The sequence below is a fragment of the Rhinolophus sinicus genome, linkage group LG04 (assembly GCF_036562045.2).
Source record: "Rhinolophus sinicus isolate RSC01 linkage group LG04, ASM3656204v1, whole genome shotgun sequence".
Lineage (NCBI taxonomy): Eukaryota > Metazoa > Chordata > Mammalia > Chiroptera > Rhinolophidae > Rhinolophus > Rhinolophus sinicus.
In genome coordinates, this window is record NC_133754.1 from 44032184 (window position 1) to 44059408 (window position 27225).

The window sequence follows — 27225 nt, forward strand, 5'->3', positions numbered from 1 at the left end:
TAACACTGACTGGGTATTTGATGATATTAAGGGATAATCGTTAATGTTAAGGTATAACAAGGATATTTTTATCTCTTAGAGACACATCCTGAAATATCTGGGGGTGAAATGAGACATGTCTGGGATGTGCTTCTAAATAAACACAAGAAGGGGAAATGGTGGGTGAGGTGAAACAAGACTGGCCGTCAGTTAGTTGATCATCGCTGAAGCTGGGGGATGGGTTCATAGGGGACAATATACTGCTTTGCCTCTTTTTGTATGTTTGAAATTCTCTATAAGAAGTAAAAGATAAATAGATCAGAGTCAAGCGTATATGAAAACCATAGGCTCCAAATGAAGAGACATCTTTGCCTTTATGTTGCATTTACAGTACTAGCTGCCTGATCTGCAACCTGGGCCTGGATGGAGACTTAAGGATCAATAGTGACGGCTCTATTGGCAGAACAGCATAATGGTTACAAGCACGGACCCTGCCACGTGCATAGCTTGAAACACCAGCTCTGCCATTTCACAGCTATATGATCTTACACTAATTAGTCATCCTTGCTCTCAGTTCCCTCATCTGTGAAGGGGGGCTAACAGCAGCACCACTTTAGGGGGTGTTAAGCAGATTAAATCAATTCACATTTGTAAATCACTTGATCAGTGCCTGCTGCATAGTAAGCGAAGGCATTTGTTGGCTTCACCTCTTTGTTGTTTCACTATTTCTTTAGCTCCAGCTCAGTGCTAGGAGAGTTGAATGAACCAGTGCTAAATTATAAGCACAGAGCACTATGTAGGTGCTGCCTCTGCTTGGGGGGAGGGGTGTGGGCCATTCCCCAGAGGAGGCAACAGCTAACCAGCTCCCACATTACGGAAGATTGGTCCACGAAGAGGGCAGTGGTGGGGCCAGTGCATCCTAGGCCAGTATTGTTTTATGTACGAAGGTGCAGAACCCTGCAAAGTCAAGGCAGGTTGCAGCAACAGTGAAGAGCTCATTGGACCATAGTGGGAACAAAGGGGAAGTCCATGGTCCCCAGGATGCTTCTGAAACTGCACCCTGTGGGCAGTGCAGGGACAGGCTGGAAAGAGACCTTTCCTAAGAGCTTACTGTGTGCCACGGCCTGCTCAAACATCATTGGATCCTTGCCCTCTGATGTTGGCAGGGTCAGAGAGCGTGAGTCACTTGCCCAAAATCATGTCATTAGTAAGAGGCTAAGCTGGTATTTGAATGCATAGACCTGTGCAATTGCAAAGCCCTCTGGAAAACTGATTAGCTTTACCAGATCCTCCCTGGCCCTAGGAAAGTAAAAATATAGCCATATATATATATACACACACATATATATCCCATTTCTTTACACATACCTCATTTTTATATGGTAGTGCCATCAACTGGGCCGAGAAAGGCTTCTGGTGCTAAGTACTGTGATTTAGTACATGTTGAATTTCAGATTCTAATGCATTTTCAAGTGCAGTTATCAAGCAGGCAGGTAAACAGAGAGTCTGGAGTTTGGAGAAGTCTGCATTGGAGACAGAAATGGGAAAGTCATCATATAGACGCTGGAAGTCATCACATAGTCAGCATAGGAAGATCAGTCAGTATCACCACGAGAGTAAGTGAAGGCAAACAAAATAAGCGATGTGTTGAGCCCAGGGCACTCTGAAGAGAAGATGAAGAGCAGCAAAGGCACGTGAGCGGGAGAGCCCGTGAGGCAGGAGGAAGGCAAGAGAGGGCTGTGTTTTGGAAGCCAAGTGAGTCAAGGAGCGACTGCTGTGTCCAGTGCCGCTGGTGGTCAGGCAAGGTGAGGACTGAGGGTTGGCCATGGGAGCTGGCAACATGACAGGCATGGGGGGACTTGACAAGAGAGGCTTTGGTTGGGTGGTGGCCACCTGTGCCTTGGGCCCAAAGCACCCTTATCGCGGCTCTGACTTGGCAGAAAGCATGGTGGTTAGGAACACCTCCATGGAGCTTAGTGAAAGGACCCACTTTCTGCCACGGGACAGTAGACCTGAGGTCACGGGAGCACCGTCAGAACTGGGGTATCTTCCTGAGAGGGCCCCCAGGACAAGACAGGCTTAGATTCTTGGGTGCTTTCACTGGGTCTAAGGACCTTGTTTGCCCACAGTGCCCTTGTTCCTATCCTAAGGCAGTTTCCTAGACAGGTACAGTCTTGTTGGTGCTGTGGGAAGTGAAGGGACCTGCAATCTGCACCAGAGCCACCCCCCACCCTCCAGCAGGCTGAGAGAGTCTCCATGGGGGCCCAGGCAGTGACCCCAGTGGGGTACATGGAGGTCCTGGACGAGCAACTGCCACCTGGACAACCCAGGAGAAATAAGTTTCTTCTTTCCAGCAGAAACTAAAGCAGCATCAACACTGACAACAGGGAGAGGCAGGCAGGACCACTGGCATCTCCCACCATACCGTGTCCCTAGGGGGCCACGTGCCTCTCCCTGCAGAGTCACGGAGAATTTCTTCCCTCTACTTAGATCTAAAACGACTTCTCTTACTCCCTCCAACAAGCCTCCCCTCCCTGGGTGCAGTTAGCGTCACATGTGAGAAGAATCACAGGTGGACACAATTCTGTGAAGATCGATTGACCAGATTATCTTGGAGTGGGATTTTTAAATGACGTGTGTTAATGTGTATGAGTCTTCTGCTGGTGGAATTTCAAACAGTGAAATAAGAATGGGCAAAGGAACTATGCATGGTGATGGATGTTAACTAGGCTTATTATGGTGATCATTTCTTAATATGAAACTAACATAATGTTATGTGAATTATACCTCAATTAAACAAAAGAAGGGGCAAGAATTCAGATAGGTGCAGTAGGCATGTTTTTAATGGAGCAGGGTGGTGATGAACAGTCCTTTTTCAAAGCCCACTTTACCTACAGATAAAATTTCACCAATAAGATGGAAATATTGGGCAAAAGAACTTACAGTGGCTTAGAACCAGCTTTCCCACCAAACTGGGGTCTCTTACATTTGGCAAAACAGAATCCATTTTGGAGTGGGAGTTGGTCGAACTGGGTGCCTATAACGAGAGGTCCACACCCCAGGCCTATGGACGCAGCTGCTGCCTCGAGGCTCCTGAGACAGGACTAGGCGAAGCTGGCACCAGGGACAGTCTGCTCTTTTCTTTTAAAGGAAATGAGCTCCAAGTCCAGGAGAGGTTGACAAGCTGGTAATTCTAGGTGCTTCTGTACAGTGTTGACCTGGAGCCAAAACATCTAAGGTTGAGGCAAGCCCAAATCTGTGGGTCCAGAAGTACTGGGAGGTTGGAATGAAGTCAATTGAAATGTTGATGGCAGTTATCTGGAAGGGATGGGGCAGCGAGGACTGGACATTTTGACTCATTTATATTTGTCCGTATTTTATACATTTTCTACTAGGACCAAGTATTGCTTTCATAATTAGAAAAAAAGAATAATGCTATTTTTATCGAGAGAGAAGAAATTTATTAGATTTTCTGGAAACATGAGACTGTGATTGTGAAGGCATTACAATGATAAATTCATCTAGTCTAAGCTAAATAGGTGTAAAAAGTCTAAAATGTCTAGAAATGTAGGAAATTTGAGTTTAGAGCCTGGGTGGATTCTGTTCTTCATATTTGGAACCTGCTCATTGAAATAAAACTATCATTTTAAAATACTGTATAATGAATTTCTTTAAAAGAGTACAATAAGTGAAAAAGCAATTATCTTAAACTTTATAGTTTTCTTTTTCCTGCTTTTGAAAGTGTTGCTCTTTTTTTCTTGGCCACAAGGATACTCAAGAGCTAAATTTTGGGCTTAGTCCATGTTGTATAGTACAGACATATCTCAGAGTTATTGTGGGTTTGTTTCCAGACCACTGCAATAAAGCGAGCACTGCAATAAAGGAACTTGCAATCTTTTTGCTGGTGGAGGGTCTTGCCTTCAATTTGTAAAAAAAAAATGCAACATCTGTTAAGTGCAGTAAAGTGAAGTACAAGAAAATGAGGTATGTCTGTGTAACGTACAACCATCTCCTCCGTCCATTCCTTAACTTCCATTATTTTATGCTTGCTTAGATGATTCTATTTACTATATCTATAAGAAGGTCCCTACTTAGTGGTTACCAGAGGGTAAGAGGGGAGGGAGGTGGGAGATGAGGGTAAGGGGGATCAAATATATGGTGATGGAAGGAGAACTGACTCTGGGTGGTGAGCACACAATGGGATTTATAGATGATGTAATACAGAATTGTACACCTGAAATCTATGTAATTTTACTAACAATTGTCACCCCAATAAATTTAAAAAATAAATTTAAAAAAAGCCGACGCTCAGAGAGGGCGATACGACTTGATCCACTTGAACTAGGACCCAACTTTTGAGACCCCTCGTCCAGTGCTTCTTTCACTGCCAAGCTCAGCCATGGGGCATTAGGATGGCTCTCTGTGACACTTGTCAGGGATGGTGACAGGAAGGGCCATATTGCCTCCCACTCCTGGTGACTCCCAGCTGGAAAGGTGAAAAGTAGGTGATCAGGCGACAAGCCCACATTGCTGCTCATCTACTCCTAGGAAGCACGTTGGTAAGAACCAGTCAAACAAGACCGCCAAAGCCAACGGTGACAATTACCATTTCCCAATATTGGTTTCAGAGTGAGGGTTAGTTTCTCCAAAGACTTGCTGCTCTCACTTGTGTCCTGGTGTGGTGACATTTCTTATTGTCCCTCTGAGGGTCCTGACTCTTTCCACAGGCCCCTGGGGAAGCTTTGCTCTGTCTTCCCTCACCACCTAGAATCTTGCTGTGTTAGTTTCCTGGGGCTGTCAAACAAGTACCACAGACTGGGGGCTTAAACAACAGACATCTACTCTCTCACATTTCTGGAGGCGGGAAGTCCGAGATCAAATGTTAGCAGGGGTAGTTCCTTCTGAGTCTCCTTGGTTCGTCGACGGCCATCTTCTCCCTGTGTCTTCACATCGTCTTCCCTCTGTACATGACTGGGTCCAAATTTCCTCTTCTTATAAGGACACCCATGATGTTGGATTAGGGCCCACCCTGATGACCTCATTGAACTCGATTAGCTCTGTATAAAAGGTCACATTCTGAGGGACTTGGGGTCAGACATAATTCATAAGGATATCGGGTAGACATAAGTCAGCCCATAATACTTGCCCTCCTGACGTTTGGGCAACAGCTTTTGGAGAGGCCCATGTTGCTAGGTGGCCCTGGGCATATAGGATGGTCAGGGCATACCCACTCTTCTTGAGCCAGCAGCTGACCAGGCTCCCAGGAGAGACAAATCTAAACTAGAACCTCAGCTCCCCTCTTCACTGCATGACCTTTGGCAATATCCTCCACGTCTCTGAGGTTTGTTTTCTTCAGATGAAACCACCACCTACCTAATGGGATTGTAATTAGGACTAAGAGGGACAATGTCTGTAAAGTGCTGACACTTGGGAGGAGTTTGATGAGAAGAAGCATGGCTGATACTGAAGCAAATCACCAGCTTTTGCAAAGAGATGCCAGGCCTGTTCTACCTCTGAGCTGATGGTTCAGGCATACCTACAGTACAGTTTGCCTGGGACAGTCTTCAGGCCTCCTTTCCTATGAATGATACCCTCCTCCACTGAGCACCTCTCAGAGCTCAGCTCAATGTGTTGCGTCCACATAGAGAAAGTTCTTTCTCAACTTCTCTCGGGCTCGGTGATGTCAACACACTAATAGAGGGTTTGGGCCTTGAATCAGGGGTGACGCTGCTCCAATCTCTAAGGTTTAGCAATTCAGCCTCATTTCTTCACCATAGTTTCCTTTACAAAGCACAGCTTCTGGTACAATGGTTGCTTTTATGTGTCATCCCAACTTGACTGGGCAATGGGGTCCCAAGATATTTGGTCAGACCTTAACCTGGATATTTCTAGAAGGGTGTTTTGGAATGAGATTCACATTTAAATCAGTAGACTGAGTGGAGCGGGTTGCCTTCCTCGACATGGGTGTGCCTCGTCCAGTCAGTTGAAGGCCTGAATAGTACAAAAGGCTGACTCTCCCCTGAATAAGACAGAATTCTTCTTGCCTGACGGCTTCTGAACTGGGACATGGGCTTTCTGCCTGCCTTTGACTCCAAATGAAACACTGGTTCCTCCTGGGTCTTGAGCGTACTGCCCTTCAGGCTAGAACTACACCACCAGCTCTGCTGGCTCTCTTGCTTGCTTACTCACCCTGCAGCCCTCGGGACTTGCCAGCTCTCACGTGAGCCAGTTCATTACATCTTTATACACACACATACACACACACACACACACACACACACACACACACCCTATTGATTCTGTTTCTCTAGAGAACTCTAACACAATAGGTAAATTCCAGGTGACTAGTACCAGTGTACCTGTAGGTGCCACCACCCCATATCAACCAGTGGGTCCACATTCCAGCAAGTCCTGATTGGCAATGGCTTCAAGGAACTATTGTAACCATCCTTTCTCACGTCTTCCCAACAAGAGGAAGTTGCTGCTTCTCAGCCTTGATGGTCCCCCCCGTAATACACATATCATCCCATCTGATGTAGGAGGTGATGTGGCTTTATCCCCGACTTGTAGAGGGAGGTAGAGAGTGAAAGGTGAATCTGCTCAAGTCACATGCAGACAAGGAAGGCACACGCTCCAGACTTTGGTTCCAAACCTTTTGTTCAACGTCTGTGAGTTTGACAAGCCCCAGACCCTCGCTGAACATCAGGCCAGTCTGTGACATGGCACCTCATACATCAAGAGCAAGGCTCGGCCGATGTGGGGGGCAAGTGTCCCCTCTCTAGTCAGCGTGTGTCCAGCCCTGCTGCATCAGCCAGGCCAGCAGCAGGCGGCTGTCCAGGAGGAGGAGCTGACTGCGGCTCTCTGTTCCCAGTGGCATCCAGGTAAGTACATCAGAGCCACTTCTCCACATGGAAATGGGAGAGACAGGCCAGAGGATGAGCTCGTGAGATCTACAGGAGCAGGCCCAGAGTGTGCTCTGTGGGACACTGGTCCTGGCACAGGCTTTAGACAAACAAGGTACCTCTAGAGCAGGGGTGTCCAAACTGCGGCCCGCGGGCCAACTGCAGCCCACAATCCATTTTTTATTGGCCCACAGCAAATTTCAAAAATATATTTAGTTTACTTAAATAAACCAGGTGAGGCAATACGTACTTCACCTCGAGTGAGTGGCCCAGCTGTTTGTGTATTTTACCGCATATGGCCCTTGGTGAAAACCGTTGATAAAAGTTTGGACACCCCTGCTCTAGAGGGACTGCCTCAATCAGTTAATTTGGGGAAATACTGCTCAGTAGTGATCTATCTTGCAAGCAAAGTCCAAAAGAGTCCGACCACTCTGGGTAACAGAGGCTGTTGTTTCCTGTGAATACTAAGTAATACAAAGTACTTGAGCACTAAAGGTATTCCCTTTGATCCCATCAGTTAGTGAAGAAGGGAATGGGAAACGGTGGGCATGCTGGCTAAGGGGACGGTGTGGTTGACAGTAGGACTCAAGGCCAGGTCTCAGGCTCTGTCCCAATCTGGGTATTACCCAGAAATGTGCCAGGTCAGATGGCATCGACATGGTGCCAAACGACACACGAGCCATGAGAATGACAAGTGTGCACTCCAAACTCTGTGCTTGTGGGAACCCCCACCAGACCTGGCATCATGAGGTTCAAGGCACACAAGAGAATGGGGACAGGCATATAGTTATGAAGAAGAAGAGCAGAGATTGAATCAGGAAAAGGTAACTTCATGATTTTCATACCACGTGAGACCAGCTTGCTTAAAGTGGCACACATGTCACTGAAACATCTGACAGGCATTTATGTCCCCAACTCTAAGCCGAACCCAGTCACGCTGAGTGCAGCGCTCGAGTGACACATGCACTCTGCTTGCTGCCCAGCTGCGGTCTTGGCTCAGACAACCGCACTAACGGCGACACAGGAGGCCATGTCGGCAGTTAGGAGCACTTGGCTGGCAGGAGAGGACAGCATGCAGCTTCAGGGATCCCTCACGCTGCCCTGCGCCCCCCCATTTCCCTCCCATCCCGTCCCCTCTCTCATCCCTGGCAACCACTAATGTGCTCTCCATTTCTGTAATTTTGTTATTTCAAGAATGTTATGTAAATGGAGTCATACCCTAGCTAACATTTCAGGACTGGCTCTCTTCACTCAGCGGAACTCTCTGGAGAGTCACAGGTGGCCGGGAGCACCAGCAGTTCCTCCGTGTTACTGCTGAGCAGCACTCATGGCCTGGACGCACCACGGTCTGTGGCCTTTTGGAGAGCATCCAAGTTGTTTCCAACTTGGGCTATTATATATAAAGTTTCTATAAACACTTGTGCACAGGTTTTTGTGTGAATATACATTTTCGTTTCTCCAGGATGAATGCCCAAGAGTGCAATTTCTGGGTCACTTAATTCTTTAAGAAACTGTCACTTTTTGCAGAGTGGCTGTGCCATGTTACTTTCCCACCAGCAATGAATGAGTGATCCAGTTCCTCCACGTTCTCACCAGCGTAGTGTTGTCACTATGTTTGATTTTGGTCATCCTGACACGAGTGTGGTGACTTCTCATTGTGGCACTGATTTGTTGTATGACCTTCACGGCTAACGATGCCGAGCATCTTCTCGTGGGATTATCTGCCCCCTGCCTACCCTCGCCAGTGAAATGTCTCCCCAAGTCTTTTGCCACGTTCTGATTGGATTGTCTGCTTTTTTTACTGTGGAGTTTTTAGTGTTAGGGAAGTAAAAGCTAAAATAAATGCATGGGACTATATCAAACTAAAAAGTTTCTGCACAGCAAATGAAACCATCAACAAAATAAAGAGGCAACGAACTGAACCGGAGAAGATTTTTGCAAACAACGCCTCCGATAAGAGGCTGATATCCAAAATATACAAGGAACTCATGCAACTCAACAACAACAAAAAAACAAGCCAATTGAAAAATGGGCAGAGGACCTGAAGAGACATTTCTCCAAAGAGGACATACAAATGGCAAATAGACATATGAAAAAATGCTCAACATCACTAATCATCAGAGAAATGCAAATAAAAACCACAATGAGATATCACCAGTTGACAACATGGATGGATCTTGAGATTATCACGCTAAGTGAAATAAGTCAGACAGAGAAAGTAGAGAACCACATGATTTCACTGATATGTGGGATGTAAAACTGAAAACAACAAAAGAATAAGATAAACAAATGAAGGAACAAAATCTCATTGACATAGACAATAGTTTAGGGGTTAACAGAGGGTAAGGGGGAAGGTGGGCTCTAGAAGAGGGTAAATCGGGTCTAATATATGGTGATGGAAAGAGAACTGACTCTCGGTGGTGAACACACAATGTGATATATAGATGATGTATTACAGAATTGTACACCTGAAATCTATGTAACTTTACTAACAATTGTCACCCCAATAAACTTCAATTAAAAAAAAGAAAGATCCATCCATGTTGTCGCAAATGGTGACAAGGTGAACTATTTCATCTTTTCTTACTGCCGAATAGTATTCCATGGTGTATATATACCACAACTTCTTTATCCAATCATCTATCGAAGGACACTTTGGTTGTTTCCATGTCTTGGCCACTGTAAATAAAGCTGCAATGAACATTAGAGCACATATATCTTTAAGGATAAATGTTGTCAGATTTTTTGGGTAGATACACAGGACACTGCCTTCCATAGCGGCAGCACCAGTCTGCATTCCTAGCAACAGTGTATGAGGGTTCCTGTTTCTCCACAGCCTCTCCAACACTTGTTACTATTTGTCGTGTTGATGATAGCCATTGATATCTCACTGTGGTTTTTACTTGCATTCCTCTGATGATTAGTGATGTTGAGCATTTTTTCATATGTCTATTGGCCATTTATATGTCCTCTTTGGAGAAAGGTCTATTCAGTTCCTCTGCCAATTTTTCAATTGGATTCTTTGGTTTTTTGTTTGTTTGTTTTGTATGAGTTCCTTATATATTTTGGATATTAGCCCCTTATCGGAAAAGTTGTTTGTAAAAATCTTCTCCCATTCGGTTGGTTGCTTTATTTTGTCGATGGTTTATTTGGCTGTGCTGAAGCTTTTTAGTTTGATATAGTCTCATTCATTTATTTTAGCTTTTACTTCCCTTGCTTTTGGAGTCAAATTCATAAAATTCTCTTTGAACCCAACGTTCATAAGTTTAGTACCTATGCTTTCTTCTATGTAGTTTATTGTTTCAGGTCTTATGTTTAGGTCTTTGATCCATTTTGAGTTAATTTTGGTACATGGTGACAGACAGCAGTCCATTTTCATTCTTTTGCACATGGCTTTCCAATTCTCCCATCACCATTTATTGAAGAGTCTGTCTTTTTTCCATTGCATGTTTTTGGCTTCTTTGTCAAAAATTATCTGTCCATATTTATGTGGTTTTATTTCTGGGTTCTCAATTCTATTCCTTTGGTCCGTGTGTCTGTTTTTTCTGCCAATACCATGCTGTTTTGATTATTGTAGCCCTGTAGTACAAGCTAAAGTCAGGAAGTATGATACCTCCAGTATTGTTCTTTTTTCTTAGGATTGCTTTTGCTATTCAGGGTTTTTTGTGGTTACACACAAATCTGATGATTTTTTGTTCTATTTCTTTAAAAAATGCCATTGGGATTTTGATGGGAATTGCATTAAATCTGTATATTGCTTTGGGTAATATGGCCATTTTAACTATGTTTTTCTTTGAATCCATGAACACAGAATGTCTTTCTATTTCTTTGTGTTATCTTCAATTTCTTTTAAAAATGTCTTATAGTTTTCAGTATATAGGTCTTTTACATCCTTGGTCAAGTTTATTCCTAGGTATTTCATTCTTTTTGTTGCAATTGAAGGAGGAATTTTTTTTTTTAATTTCTTTTTCTGAGATTTAGTTGTTAGTATATAGGAGTGCTATGGACCTTTGTACATTCATTTTGTAGCCGGCAACTTTACTGTATTCGTTTATTGTTTCTGATAGCTTTTTGGTGGAGTCTTTAGGGTTTTCTACATATAGCATCATGTCATCTGCAAAGAGTGACAATTTAACTTCTTCATTCCTAGTTTGGATGCCTTTTATTTCTTTCTCTTGCCTGATTGCTCTGGCAAGGACTTCCAATACTATGTTGAAAAGCAGAGGTGATAGGGGACATCCCTGTCGTGTTCCTGAACATAGAGCAAAGGGATTCAGTTTTTCACCATTAATTATGATAGTAGCTGAGGGTTTGTCATATATGGCCTTTATTATGTTGAGGTATTTTTCCTTCTATACTCATTTTATTGTTTTAATCATAATTGGATGTTTTATCTTGTCAAATGCTTTTTCTGTATCTATGATATAATCATATGATTTTTGTCCTTTATTTTGTTTATGTGGTGTATTACATTGATCGATTTGTGTATATTGAACCATTCTTCTGCCCCTAGGATGAATCCCACTTGGTCATGATATATAGTCTTTTTTAATGCATTGTTGCATTCGATTTGCTAGAATTTTGTTCAGGATGTTTGCATCTGTATTCATCAGAGATACTGGTCTGTAATTTTCTTTTTTTGTGTTATCCTCACCAGTTTTTGGTATCAGGGTATTGTTGGCCTCATAAAATGAGTTAGGAAGTATTGTCTCTTCTTCAATTTTTTGGAAGAGTTTGAGCAGGATTGGTATTAGATCCTTTTTGAATATTTGGTAGAATTCACTAGTGAAGCTATCTGGTCCCGGAGTTTTGCTTTGGGGAAGGTTTCAGATGACTGATTGAATTTCCTTACTGGTGATCGGTCTATTTAGATTTTCCAGTTCTTCATGGTTCAGCCTAGGAAGGCTGTATGTTTCTAAAAACTTGTCCCTGTTTTATAGGTTATTGAATTTGGTGGCATACAGTCCTTCATACTATTCTTGGATGATCATTTGTATTTCTGTGGCATCCGTGGTAACATCTCCTTTCATTTTTGATTTTATTAGTGTCTTTTCTCTTTTCATCTTAGTGAGTCTAGCTAAGGGTTGATCAATTTCATTAATCTTTTCAAAGAACAACCTCTTTGTTGCATTAATTTTTTCTATTGTCTTTTTGTTCTCTATTTCATTTAGTTCTGCTCTGATTTTTATTATTTCCTTCCTTCTGCTGACTTTGGGTTTCATTTGTTCTTCTTTTTCTAGTTCTTTAAGGTGTAACATGAGGTTATTTACCCAGGACCTTTCTTCTTTGTTGAGATAGGTTTGTAATGATATAAATTTCCCTCTTAAAACTGCTTTTGCTTCATCCCAAAAATTTTGGTAGGAGGTATTTTCATTCTCATTTGTTTCTATGTATCTTTTGATCTCTCCTCTTATTTCTTCTTTGACCCAGTTGTTCTTTAGAAATATGTCATTTAATCTCCAGATATTTGTGGTTTTTCCTACCTTCTTTTGCAGTTGATATCCAATTTCAAAGCCTTGTTACCAGAGAATATGCTTGGGATGATTTCAATCTTAAATTTGCTGAGGCTGATTTTATGTCCCAATATATGGTCTAGCTTTGAAAATATTCCATGTACACTAGAAAAGAATGTATAGTCTGGTGTTCTAGGATGAAGTGCTCTATAAATGTCAATTATGTCCATTTCATCTAATATGCCATTTCAGGCTGCTATTTCGTTATTTATTTTCTGTTTGGATGATCTATCTATAGCTGTCAATGATGTATTTAAGTCCCCTAGTATAATTGTGTTTTGGTCAATTTCTCCCTTTAGTTCTGTTAGTAGTTGCTTGGTATATTTCGGTGCTCCCTGATTGGGGGCATAAATACTGATGACTGTTAAGTCTTCTTCTTGTGTAGTCCCCTTTACCATTATGAAATGTCCATCTTTGTCTCTTGTTACCTTTTTAATCCTGAAGTCTGTTTCATCTGATATCAGTATGGCTACACCTGATTTTCTCTGGGTACCATTTGCTTGGAGTGTCAATTTCCACCCTTTCACTTTGAGTCTATGCTTGTCCTTGTAGCTGAGATGTGTCTCTTGGAGACAGCATATGGTTGGGTTTAGTTTTTTAAATCCAATCTGCTACTCTATGACTTTTTATTGGTGAGTTTAGTCCATTTACCTTTAGGGTTATTATTGATATATGAGAATTTCCTATCATTCTATCTCTAGTTTTCTGGTAGGATGGTGTCTCCATTGTTTCTTTGCCTTTTTGTTGCTACTATTTCAGTGTGGTGGTATTCTATGATTTTCCCCTCTATTTATTTTTTAAATTTCTATATTTTAGTTCTGGATTTTTTTTAAGTGGTTACCATTAAGTTTATGTAAAACAAAGGTTCATATTTAGAGTATTCCATTTTCTTCAGCATGCTTACTTTCTCCATTCTCTTGTGCCAGTTCAGACCTTTACTCTCTCCTTTTTTATGTTTTTATTGTCACAAATCATCCCTATTTAAGTCTGTAGCAAATTGTTTTTTTCTTCTTTTTTTTAAGTGTTTTTGTTTCCTTCTTTATCCTATACGTTATGTTTAAGTGTATAGTGTCCTACTTGGTGTAGGGGGTTGGCATTTCATGCTTCTGTCTGTTCATAATACTACTCATGGTTTTGTACTCTTTTGCTTTTTTGTTTTAGGTTGAATAGCCTCCTTTAGTATTTCTTCTAGTGCAAGTCGTGTGTTAGAAAATTCTCTCAGCTTCTGTATGTTTGGAAAGATCTTTATTTCTCCTTCATATCTAAAGGGTATTTTTGCTGGATATATTATTCTTGACTCATAATTTCTCTCTTTCAATAGTTTAAATATTTGGTTCCACTCCCTCCTGGCTGGTCGAGTTCCTGGTGAAAAATCTAATGATAATCTAATGGGCTTTCCTTTGTAGGTTACTGTCTTCTTTTCCCTGGCTGCCTTGAGGATTCTTTCTTTGTCGTAATCTGAATGGAATTTCTACAGTGAGTAACTCTGTCATATAGTTAAACAAGTCCATATAGTTATTTCATACGTTACCTTCCAATTTTCCATCTTTAGTCTTAGCAGCTGACTCCATGCAAGGGGCTGGCTCTCTTTATGTACACTAACTACCTGGAGTTAGTTAATTCCCGGGTAGGAAATATCCCTGATAAGGTACTAACTAGAATTTTAATTCCAAAGTTACTTCAAAAACAATTTTCCCAAAGTGGGAGTAGGGAGTTATTGTTTAATGAGTGCAGACTTTCTGTTGGGGATGATGAAAATATTTTGTGGATGAATGGTAGTGACGGTTGCATAATAATGAGAATGTACTTAATGCCACTGAACTATACACTTAAAAATGGTTAAAATGGTAAATTTTGTTATGTATATTTTACCTCAATTAAAAAAATAAGATCTATGTGAAATACTAAAAAAACTACTGAAAAATAGAAATATTTTTTTAATGTTAAAAAATTTTCTCCAATAAATTGCTACTTTAATATGCAACTTTATTCTGGAATCAAATTTTGAAACATAAACTAAATGAGGTTTTGAATTGGTACGAATTTCTGTTGTTGCAGCGTCAATAGTAGATTTCCTCAACCTAGAGACGGCTCCTTTCTCCACTGCTGTAATAAATGAGGGCTGGTCACCTTCCAAGCTGAATCTATCTGATAACGGCATTGGTACAGATTACTCTCTACGTTTAATGATGAGATAGCAACTTAGTTCTTTCTAGACTTATATTTATCTTGCTACTCGGTAACTTGAATTTTATGGCTTCTAAATGAGGCATTTACAACTAGGAAATCCAGCTCAGTGACACAGGAGACAACATCGTATCTATTCCTGCTGTTAGAGTCATGGTTTACTACACAGGGCTGGGGCCGTGAGACACTCAGGGCAAACCCACAGAAACATTTCTTAAGCCCTAAATCTGGATCCACTAATGAATGGGTTGTAGACTCTGGTGAGTTTCCATAACACTCCACCATCTCTTCATGACCTTGTCTCCACCCGTAAAATATAACCTCACCACTGATAGAGGACGTTTCAAAGATGCCAAAAGATCCTTGGCATCTGGGTGCTCAAGATGTACACACATCATCACATTTTCTTTCCTCTGTTGGGTATGTAAAAAGACAGCCTTAAAAACCCTTCAAGTAGGAAAACCATCCATTTTATTCCTTGTGGAAAGACTCCTCTTCTTTCACCATTGGAAACACACGGGGCTGAGTGACAATGCACTGACTCACATGCTGGGTCACGTGGCACACCAGCGGCAGGACGGGCAGCTGCAATCTGAGCCATCACTTGACTTGAGTTCAGTGTTTGTGATAACGTAGGGCACAGGGTGTGTGTGCACGTGGCCGCTGATGCACTGCCGGGAGAAATGACCACTTTGTCCCAGAGTATTCATCTCAGAGCAAGTGACGGTGATGATAAAGGTGGAAGCCTCGTATTACTGAACATGAAAAGCCAGACATAACACGTGTGTCCATATACTTGGGAGGAACTAGTAGAATTCAGAGCCAGATCACTGTGCAGAAAAGCATTTATCCAAGTCCTCTGGACCGTCTCTTCCCTACACCTGCCAGTGGACATTCGTTACACAAAGGCAGAGAAACTGGCATAATAATTCCCCAGGTATCCAACCTTAGCTTCAACAGTGACCAACATCTGTCAATCATGTTTCATCTCCCTATCCTCTTTTATTTTCTCAAGTCTTTTAAAGCAAATTTCATTTACCATGTCATTTTACACCTGCGTATTTCAATATCCTGTCAAACAATAAATACCCAATATTCACTACTGGAAAATCAGCAATGTTATTTTTAATACAGATGTGGTACAGAATGTTTAATTACAGCAGGGCAGAGATTCTAGTTAAATAAAATTAAAAACCTTTATTTTCCTCAATATAAAATTACTAAATTAACATCTTAAAAGAAAATATTACATGGTGAAAGCTTCAAATCACACCACTGTTCACCACAGAATTTATGATTTACCAGTTACATATTCCACCACTTTGGCAAATGGATGAACTTTTTAAAATAGTTCATAAACCCAACACAGCAAAGACTGTATACATCTCCATATTGCATGTTTTTATGTAGAAGAATAAAACAGCACGGTTTTGCATATCCTAAGAACAGCACGAATTTGTCACAAATGTAATGCAGAAGCTGATGTGAGGAGTATTAAAAATGTAGAAATGTAATACATGTATGTACAGAAAACCAAGACTGTATTAACAAACTCTATATACATAACAATATACTGTACTACTTTAAACTTTTTTTAGCATAGTTGTGTTTATTAATACAGACCTTTGGTTCTAAACTGCTTGACTAGTTTTAAGCTCACATAGTTTCTTAAGCTTTCATGTTTTTTAGACACAAGTGAATGAGTATAAAAGCACTAAACCTCCTGGTTCACTGGTACAAAAACTACAGCGGTCAGTTCCCTTAGGTCATCAAAAACTAGTCACAAAAATAGTTCTGGTATTCAACCTGAATGTGCCACAGGAAAAAAAAAATTTTTCAAGATTTTTCCAGTTTAGCCTAGAGGCCAAAAGGCTACCCCAGCCTCAATTTCAGTGCTACGGTCCCTGCTATGTTCATTCTAGAACACTTATTTTTTTGGAGGCCATTTATTTTACTACTACTCTGTAAGGAAGAATAAAATTTAACTTCAATTTAAGTGTCCACCACATACCTCTGTTAAGACATAATGAAAACTGAATATTGCCGGCGAGATTTATAAAAATATGTGCCCTCTTATGACTCCTCTAGAAAATCTGCTACGAAATAACACAGTTTCCTTTCTCTCCTATTCCCCTGATTTCTCCTTGTGCTCAGTCTTCCCGTGTCTTGCGCGAGTGCAGTGTGTAGCTTTGGAAATCATCCTGAGTTTGCAAATGACAAAACAAGTCCCCACACGCGGTCCATGAGGCGAAGTCACAGAACGGAGGACGAGCTGCTTATCCCATGAACCACTGTGCTTGTCGGAGTCCCACTGATGGCATTGAAGATGTGAAGGGAATTCGGTAACACGCTTGTCTTCTCCTCCAGGGGGCAAATCTCGAGGCACAGAAACACAACATTACCCAAGTATAACGCCCTGAACAGCATTTCTCAAAAAGGTGCATTTCACGTAACACACATGCTTCCTCATCCAGTGGCCACTGTTCCTGTGATGGTGTGCTCATTCTAGATAGCTTGGCTTTGGCGGGGTGCAGAGGGACTGTGTCACCTCATTTAGTAAATGACCTTTTTCAGATCAGAATGATAAGGAGAAAGTCCAGGATAAACATGTTTCCTTTATAAGTTAGTGAATGGAGAGCCTTCTACACTCACCAGATTATAAGTGCGGCTTGAAGTCTATCTTACACATACTTGATGGGGACACGACCTAGCAATGTCGCTTGAAAAAGTCTTTTAAAATGAATCTGGAGCATGTGTATTTCTCTACGGGCTCCTTTTCTCAGGGTCTTACTGATTTCCATCCTGGGACAGAGATAGGAGCTGCCCCTTTCACTGAACAAGTCTCTTTTCACATTCAGTAACGCAGGGAGGAGTTCTAAGGGCAAGACGTGACTTATTGTCAGGTAGAAACTGAGAAGAACATATATACTCAGAGATGCACCTGGACAAGCCAGAAGCAAGCCTACTTTTAGGTCATGACCCTTTCTCCTTAAGGGTTCAAAGGAGTTTAATCTTCATAGTTGTTGAGATAATGGGAAGTTCAAGGTGGAGTTTAGAGCACAGCACTGCATCAAATGTCCATACAACCTGGGAGTTTATTTGAATATTTTCAGCCCATAATTGTTTCCTACATTCATCTTTTCTAGTGCCAGATGCTGGCACCCACTGATCAAGCTCTCCATTCTATAGGAATCTGGAAGCCCCATGGAAAAGACCTTGAGCGCTCTCCAAAAACTTGTCCTCATAAGGCCCTCAAGGTCTGCTTAATTATTCACACACTTATTTCTGTAATCATTTTGATTTTTCTCTATTTTTCTAAATGCCCAGAAGAGGACTGCCTTCTTTTGCGCATGCATTGTCATTATGCCATGTCTGCAGCTGCCCAAACTCAGGAATAACTTTGTGAGTCACTTTATCAAGTTTTACAAAAATAAAATTAAAAAATAACATTACCATCCCATCTGAATGTGTTAGCATGAAGGAGAAAAAAAAGCAAGCAAGTTAAAGTGTAGACATTTAAGTTAGTTTCCTGCAACAGAAACTACCTAACTAAATCATCACATGACATGTTAGCTGACACAAATGGTCCTGGCTTCCATTTTGCAAGACTCAAAGGCAATGTGTAGGGAAGAGACAGAAGCAGTTATGTGTTCTCACGGCACTGACACTGACAAAGGCTGGACTGTGCCTTGGAAGGAGTTAGTACGTTGCTGGAGAACGGACCCCTCTACAATTACATGGAAGTTGCTCTTTGCCATTTACTTGGTTCCCTGGGCAGCTGTCCCCTCTGAGGTCTATTGAGCCCACATACGTGATCCGACTGAAAGGAATTCATATAGGAAGGCGACAGTAGCAACGTAATCAGGAAAGATTACCATAATGACAAATAGTACAGAAGGAGCCACGAAGAACCCACTGGGGCACCTAGGTCAGCTGTAAATAGCCAAAAATTGAACAACCCTATTTTTGTAAATGGCAAAAGACATTGAATGCAACAGATAATTCCTTAAACTGGGCTGGGAAACCCTGGTCTCTCAAAGGACTGGGCAAATAAAGAAAATTCTAGGAACAGTATGGGATTTCTTTTTTATGTGAGGCGTTTGTTTGTTTGTTTGTTTAGACAGATTGGGGTGGGAGGGACAAATCTTAGGAACCAGGGCCACCTTGAAAAGTGCTGAAGACAAGATGGGTGCTGCTCTGCTCTAGTCACATTAGATAATAACAGGTGGCAATTTGTTAGCTGTTCCCCAAGTAACCTGTGGTTCGGTAGTAACAGCAGTGCAGCATGCTACATTATTCTTCAGACATCAAAATTCTGGAAGGATGCTGAAAGACGTAGGTCATCACACAGTGCACTTAAGATGCTCACTAATGCAGGCTCCCGAAAATGAGGACTCCCCGGTGACACCTACCTGCTCATGCATGATTTCAGAGAGCTCTTTTGCCATCTCCCTGTAGTTGGCTTTCATTTCCTCCTGATACTCTAACTGGTCCTCTTTAATCAGACGTTCATTTACTGCTAGGGCTTGACCACAAGCTTCCACGAATTGCCTGAAATGGTACAGGAGAGGAAACTAAAGGCATGTTGAGGATGAAGAGATTGAGACCAAGTGGTCGTATCTTTTTCTTGAATGAGCACAGAAATTGTTAATATTTGGAGGGAAAAAAAATTCCCAGTGTACTTTACCTGAAAACTTCTTTAAGCAACTTCACTTTATTGTCAGGATATCTTTTTGTGTTTGTGTCATCTAAGAAAGCTCGGGCATATGCTAGTGGACCAGCATTGACCTAGATAGAGAACAAAGATTTTAAATTATGTTTTAAAGCAAATAACTGTTATCATTGATTTAGTTTCAGTTTGGCATCTGCTAAAATTGATGCTTGAGTTAGTCATGACCGCTACCCTCTAGGAACTTACAACCCCAAAGAGGAAACCATGAACAAAGCTTCTATGACTATATGATTTGTTTTTATCATCTTAGTCATCCTCACGGCACTTGTGATGATGGTTCATTTTATGTAGGAAGAATCAAAGCTTGGAAAACTTAAGGACCTGTTCAAGGTCGAACATCCAATAAGCAAAACACCTGAGATCAGAGCCCATGCATTTTAACAGATATTTGTGGCACACTACACTGAACAAAGATGTCAATCTGGTAAGTTCAGTGAAAAACTGAAAAATAAGGTATGTATGTCTGTTTTTAAAAAGCCACTTTTCACCTCATTGAATTATGTAGACAGCCGTGGGCAAACTGATTTGCTATCCTTGAAAGATGTAACCTGAGGGGTGCTGGAAAGCCAAAGATTAGGGGCATTTAGCAGCAGGGTGTGTGAACCAGACAACTGCATCTCTCAGTTAGCCAAGAAGAGTTCTCTGAAGTTGGGTTAAGTCAGGAAATGTGGGAATGTGGATAAAGAGTAGACACACTGGATGGGAAGGAGAAAGTTCCAGGCATCTGAGACAAACTTGGGAAAGGAATTTACTATGCGATTATTGCCTAAGTTTTCCTGGATGATCTGCTGAGCTCGGAAGGTAAGTCAGTAGTGAGTCACCTGTCCTGTCAGTCACTGTGGGCTGTGGTTCTGATCCACGGTGTGTAGGACTTGGACAGTAATGGCAGGAGATCGAGGTGTGGGAATTTACACCACAGGTGGGGACACAGAGGGCCATTTCTCACAGGTGGGCCCGCTGAGACAGGCACGACGAGCTAACCTTCTGAGATGACGGGATGTGTCATTACACTGGATATGTGTGTAGGGAACTATGTTAATAACCTGCTACCCAAAGGCCCGATTATCCAAAGTGACACATATACAGTTGGCCCTCCTATCGGAAAACGCTGCATCTGTGGATTCAATTAACCACGGATCAAAAATATTTTTTAAAAAGTTACACTGTTGCTGACATGCATTGTGTAGTCAGGTCTACAATGGTTGTATCTGCACTGAACATGTACAGACTTCTTTTCTTGTCAGTTTTCTTTAAACGATACAGTATAGCAGCTATCGATATAACATTTACATTGTGTTAGGTATTATACGTAATGTAGAGATGGTTTAAAGTATACTGGAGGATGTGTGTAGGTTACATGCAAATACTATGTCGTTTTATGTAAGGGACTTGAGCATCCACAGATTTTAGTATCGTTGGGGGTTCCTGGAACCAACCCCCCACCCCCAGATTCCAAGGGGCGACTGTATTCAAGTTTAAGAAAATGGAAAGGGGAAAGTTGATGACACTTCATAAGGTCTAATATGACCAGAACTTGGAGTCCAGCACCATGAAGCCACCCTGCTGGCTCTGTTCTGCACAACAGCAAACCCCAGTGTGGTTCTAGCTGAAAGAATTGCAGAAATGCACAAATAAAATGATCAACTTAATTTCCTTTGGTCCTAACTCTGTGTTAACCTGGTAGGTGCACACATATAAACTTAATCTCATTTCATTATACAGTTCTTTGCTTTTTAAGATGATTGAGCATTTGTAAAACTCTAAGGTCACAGTCAAAGGGCAGGGCACATTTTGTCCTTTAGAAAGCTCAACCTGTCCTGCCCCACCTTTTACTGGAGCCCACACCCTTCTGCTGGCCTTTTGATAGAGGCTGGATGTTCCCAGGTCACGTTACTGAGTGGTTTTGTTTTTAGCTGCAGAAAATGTGGCCTCTGGCCCCATTATGTAATCACTCACGTTGCTGGAATATTTATCATATTCACTTGATAACTTATTTTGGCATCTAAGTTTTTGGAGCTGTAGTAGAAGAGGTTGAAAACAACCTATAAATACTTTTGTGGTGAATATGTGAATGTCATTCAGAGAAACGTGAGGTAGCAACTCAGCATGACTCTGATAAAAAGTTGACAAAAACTGATTTCAGAAAATGAACCAAGAAAACCCCCAAATCTATGTATTGCAATCTACATGGAACTTGCATAAACACACCCTTCTTGAAAGGGAAAACTATTGGAGATACACACACGTAGACACACATGTAAAACATGTGCTAGAGTTATTTACATACACTGAAAAATATCAATAAAGGAAGAGGCCTACTGATCACTGGAGGGAGATACCCTAAGATTTACCAATTTCCTAAGAAACCATATAAGTTAAGAAACCTTTTTCAAAATGTGGTTTTGAAGTAATATACAAACAAAGATGCACATAGTGTAAGTACATAGCTTGGTGGATTTTCATAAACTGAACATATTTGTATAATCAGTACCTAGCTCACTCGGGTAGCAATATGGGGGAAAAATGTGTCTTGACCCCTACCTACACCACATACAAAAATCAATTCTAGATGGTCTGCAGACCTACACAGGAATGCTAAACAGGGGAGGAAAACATAAGAAAACATGTCTGAAACATGTTTAAGAACAGATTTCTTAAAGAAGACACAGAAAATGCTACCCGTAAAGAAAAAAAAAATCGATATATTGGGCCTTACTAAAATGAATTTCTGTTAATGAAGATACCATTATGAGAGTAAAACTTAAGGCCCTTTTTTCAGGTACAATTTTCATAGAAACCAGAACACAATAGTTTTATAAGAAAACCTACAGCTACCCACACTTCTTTTTATTTAGAAGAGTCTTAATGTTCCCCAAACCCAGAATTCCCCAAATTAGCCCCAAGCCAGGTGAGCACACAGAGCTGTGTTCTGCCCCTGGCAGGCGGCTCCAGTGAGAGACTCCTGCAGGTGGGGTGGGGTGGGGACCTCAAGGCCACTGCCCCCTCTGGTGCCAGGAGGAACTGCACGGACATTGCCGGGAGGTAACGGGGATCCCCAGGTAAAGTCCGGGATCTACACTAGACCTTGCTGGTGTGAATGACCTGAAATTTTCCAAGGTCTTCAAGGAGCCTTTTCTTCTGCTGCCCTGCGGTTTGCTCTGCCTGGCGCCTGGCTCACCTGGACGCTCACGCTGCCCTGGAGTTTCAGCTGCAGTTTGATCATGTCCACTTCAGCCGAGGAGCACAGCTGCCGGAGCTCTGCCACCTTCTTACTCATTTCATCAATGGCCACTTCGATGGGGTTCAGGTCGGTGTGGTGCTGGTACATGACGGGGATCCGCTTCTTTACGTAAGGGAAGCAGTGTATTGCTGTGGGGGAAGGGGTCCCAGATTTATTCCACAGCCTGCGTGATCTTTACTATTTTTGAGGTAGAATTATTATCCCCATGTTATAGACAAGGGACCAAAACTTGTCAAACTCATATGCTGTTATTTTGTGGAACCAGAATACTGTTTTTCTTTATCATTGTGAATGTTTAATGACAGGTTGTATCATATAAAGTCAAGAGACTTGGTTCCTTGTTAACACTTAATGTGAGAAGTGTGCTCTTGTGAGGAAGAGACAGCTGAGAAGTGACTGTAGGGCAAGAAAATATTTCCAACCTTGGTGAAAGTCTGGGCATGATTTGGAAGACTCTGGAATGGTGGTGGGAAGCAACTCCACTGCAGAAGTTCCATGAAAGAAGGAACGGAGGGGCTCGTGTTGGGAGCAGGCTCAGAAATGTACACTGAAGGGGCCTGGAGGGTGACCACTAGGGTTTTCAAATGATTACAAATTGAAGTTGACTGAACTATCCAGGAAAGTGAGCCTTCGCTGGATCCCGAAGGCAGGCAGGGCCGGGGCTCCCCGACAACTTGGAAGACCAAAGGTCAGGTTTGAAGCCATATAATGAAAGAAAACCCTAAGGTATTCATAACAAGAGGGAAACCTCTCAAGTTCAAAGTCTTCAGGATATCCTGGTCTGTGTGTCTTTAACTAAGGGTTGATATAGTTTACATGTTTTTAGTAGCATTTTTATAACCTCTTCTCTACATCTTTACCACTGCCCAGTAACTATTCTTTCAATATTTTGAGATCTTTCAGGGCAAAATCTGCACCCCTGTTTGTGTTTTGTTGTACTACAATCGTCTTTTGGTCATCAACCTCAGAGGCAAGGCACTCACTCAATGGTAGGTGAGATCTGGCAAAATGAAGTACATTCCCCCCTCCTGGGTATGATTCACAAAATCCTTTAATACGAGATGGACAGTACAACTCTCATGTTACAGATGAGGAAATCAAGGCACAGAGAGGTGAAGTGACCTGCCCAAGGTCACACAGTGAGGATGTGACACAGGTCTGCAGGGCCCAGGCCCAGGCTTTGCACTGCCCACACTTTCTCAGCCTCCCAGCTGTGCAGGGGGGTTACTTTCCGAGCCAATAACATGTGTCTACTTTGCCTCTCTCTGCAGTGGTTACTCGTGGATCCCTCTGTTCCGGCAGACAGAGAGCTCTGCTCATGTCGTTTACCTAATCTATTTCTGTGACAAGATGGTACATTGTAACCCGGAAGCACATCTGCCCAGGGAAAACACCCTAGGGTAATCATGGTTTATGAACTGGTATGCCACCTGAGCGGAATGCTCATAGCAAAAAATCCTGGCCCTGACTCATCAGAGAACAAGGTTTATTTAAAGCAGTTCTCCAACTTGATTCGCACCAGAATCGTCCGAAGGGCGTGCGAACTACACCTGGCTGGGTCCCACCCCCAGAGAGTCTGATTCATAGGCCTGGGTGGGGCCCGAGCATTTGCATTTCTAACACGTTTCAGGGGATGCTGATGCTGCAGGTCCAGGAACAGCTACAGTATCGATAAGCAGGAACTGAAGGTCATCACAGCTACAGGGATAAACACTGTAAGCTGATAATTCTCATGAAATGACTGCATCTGGAAATGTAGTTATCGTGTTTAATAAGAAGAATGTGCTTCTGTGTCATCAGGAAAACAATTCATTGACATATGAGGGACAGACAATATTGTTTGTGCTTTACATGTTATTTTACTAGGAGGAGGGACTCTTTCCTTCCTCCCTCCCTTCCTTTCTTCCTTCCTTCCTTCCTTACTTTTTTAATGTTAACTTTTATCCCAGTTCCCTCACAGGAAGTGAAAAGTCTGCAATATGCTGCTCTGAGCTCTTTTATAAGGAGCCATATTCTTAGTTTGTTAACAGCTTTACTCAGATGTCAGTCATATTCCACACAATCCACGCATTGGAAGTGTACAATTCAATGGTGACAGCGGACCCTCACCAGGAATGCAGCATCTTACCAGTGCTCCTTTCATTTATCATGACAATGTGCCATGTGATCGCCCAGATGGAACACTTGACAACACGACCTCTAGACAAGTAGTGGGTGCTTTCCTGATGGGATGTAATTACAGCCACTCTTCGAAAAACGTGTCGACGTAGCAGATATAGACATACCTGACCTGAACAGGTCTCCCCACTGATTTTTTTTTTTAAGTCAAGAAAGTGTCTTACTTTAGGTTACCCCAACCATGTCGCTGACCCTAACCTAAGAGTAGATGTGTCAAGCTCCCCCAAAGATGGTAAAAATCACTCCCAAGACCACTCCACACTTGTCAGGAACAGGAAAATGATGCAAAACACGTCTCTGAGAATGGGTTATCGATGGCTAAACAGTACTGAAGGAGTAATTAAAACTCGGCAGCAGCTGAACAGGCGGCCTCTGCACGCAGTGACGCCTCTTGGTACTAGAGGAGGGATTCACGCTGAGGTTGGCCAACCACTCTCAGAGACCAGGGGGAAGGGATCCAGCCTCATGTCCCATTTAGTCACTCATCTTAAAATCTCTGAGCAGGTTCATGCTGGGACCTGGGAGACAGAGATCGTAGGGGGTCTCTTCCCATGAGGCAGACACAGGACTGTGTGCAGTCCATGGGCCCAGGACGGAGGCATCTGTAAACCACCTAGGATTATGTGCAAAAGTACTCTGAGGAGCTAAGGGCCCACTGCTTTCATCAGATTCTAAGAAGGGTAAGTAACCTGACCCTGGATAAGAACTTCTGGTCTGGTGGAAGAAAATGCAAACGGATAAACAACAACGTCATGAGCGTTCAAAAGCAAGTCTTAGATAAATGTTAAACTGAAATGAATATGTGGGGAAAGTTCATAAGACCGAAGGCCCCTTCCAATTCTAGAAGCTTCTAGATCCCTTCCAGAGAGCTCTACCTTGGTTTCCAGGCTGAGCTCTGGATGCGACGCTGAAAGAAAGCAGCCAGGACACGGTACCTGTCAGTATGGTGCGCCGTTTGCACTGCTCCTCAACGCCACCCTGCCTCTTCCCGGCCTGAGTGAAGGGCATTTCAAACATGAAGCGGCGGATGTTATGGGATCTTTCAAACTCCGTTTTCCTTTCTTGCAGTTCTTTTTCATCAAAGAACGGGATCACGTGGGTCACCTGGATATATGCGTACTTGGAATCCAGATCCTTAGGGTTGACCTTTAAGTGAATAAATGAAATGGAAGATTGGTGCTATGTGAAGGATTCCTTTAAAGCACACCTAAGCTGTGTTTTCCCACTTTTAATTAGTAAAAGTTTTGGAAAAAATTGAAAAAAAGAACAACAGTAAACCAATATTCACATACCCGCCAGTTAGAACAGTTGCTAATACTTGGCTATATTTGTTTCAAATATACATACACATATACACATACGAGGCCTGACAATTAAGTTTGCAACAATGTTGCTAACCTTTTTTAATATCAGAGGGATTATTCATTATGTGTTTGTACCAACTGGACAAACAGTTAATCAAGTTTACTATTTAGAAGTGCTGAAAAGACTGCATGAAAAAGTTAGACAACCTGAACTTTTCACCAACAATTCACGGCCCTTGCATCACGACAATGCACCAGCTCACACGGCACTGTCTGTGAGGCAGTTTTTGGTCAGTAAACAAATAACTGTATCGGAACACCTTCCCTACTCACCTGATCTGGCCCCCAGTGACTTCTTTCTTTACCCGAAAATAAAGGAAATATTGAAAGAAAGACACTTTGATGACATTCAGGACATCAAGGGTAATACGACAACAGCTCTGATGGCTGTTCCAGAAAAATAATTCCAAAATTGCTTTGAAGGGTGGACTAGGTGCTGGTACCAGTGCATAGCTTCCCAAGGGGAATACTTTGAGGGTGACCATAGTGATATTCAGCAATGAGGTATGTAGCACTTTTTCTAGGATGAGTTCGCAAACTTAGTTATCTGACCTCGTGCATAGAGACATGTTTTTCAGCTGGACCATTTCAAAGTGGTACTCATGACACTTCAGCCAACAACTAGTAACCATGAGGACATTCTCCTCCATAACCACAATACATTCGCATACCTAACAAAAGTAACACTGACTCTTGAATATCACCCAATACCCAGTCTGTGTTAAAATTTTTCAAATGTCCCCAAAATGTTATTTGTAGCTATTTCTGTTTGAACCAGAATCTAATCAAGGATCACATTTCACATTTAGTTGTTACATCTCTCTAGTCTTATTTAATCTAGAAGAATCCCCACTATTTTTTTCATGACATGGAAATGTTTATTTTAGTAATAATATTTAAAACCTAGGTTCCCAAATTATAATTAATCTGTAGACAGATTAGATGTAAACAGACGTAGATGAATTAATTTAATACAGGTACAGACTAAGACTAATCTAACTGTAAATTTAGTTCCTGATTAACTCAGCACATAAAGGCTTTTGAAACTATATTGCTGGAATTAGGGGTGCTCTAACTTCTGGGACATGCTAGAAAAATTAAACACAGGCATTTTTCATACAAAAACACA

The 27225-nt window shown here is 42.0% G+C and overlaps 1 protein-coding gene across 33 annotated transcripts in view; it reads right to left on the minus strand.

The window, feature by feature from the left end:
* Positions 1-15684: 15684 nt before the first annotated feature.
* Positions 15685-27225, minus strand: part of DOCK9 (dedicator of cytokinesis 9) — a 256028-nt gene continuing 244487 nt past the window's right edge. For 32 of the 33 annotated variants that reach the window (XM_074329465.1, XM_074329468.1, XM_074329454.1 and 29 more), the window contains 5 exons: positions 25668-25878; positions 22492-22682; positions 19269-19369; positions 18994-19132; positions 15685-16957 (listed from right to left, as the gene is read on the minus strand). In XM_074329465.1, the coding sequence (XP_074185566.1) occupies positions 16835-16957; positions 18994-19132; positions 19269-19369; positions 22492-22682; positions 25668-25878 (765 nt within the window). In that variant the 3' untranslated portion in view covers positions 15685-16834. Of the gene's footprint in view, positions 16958-17901; positions 18043-18993; positions 19133-19268; positions 19370-22491; positions 22683-25667; positions 25879-27225 lie in introns of those variants that run through there. The other variant, XM_074329458.1, reaches the window with a different exon arrangement.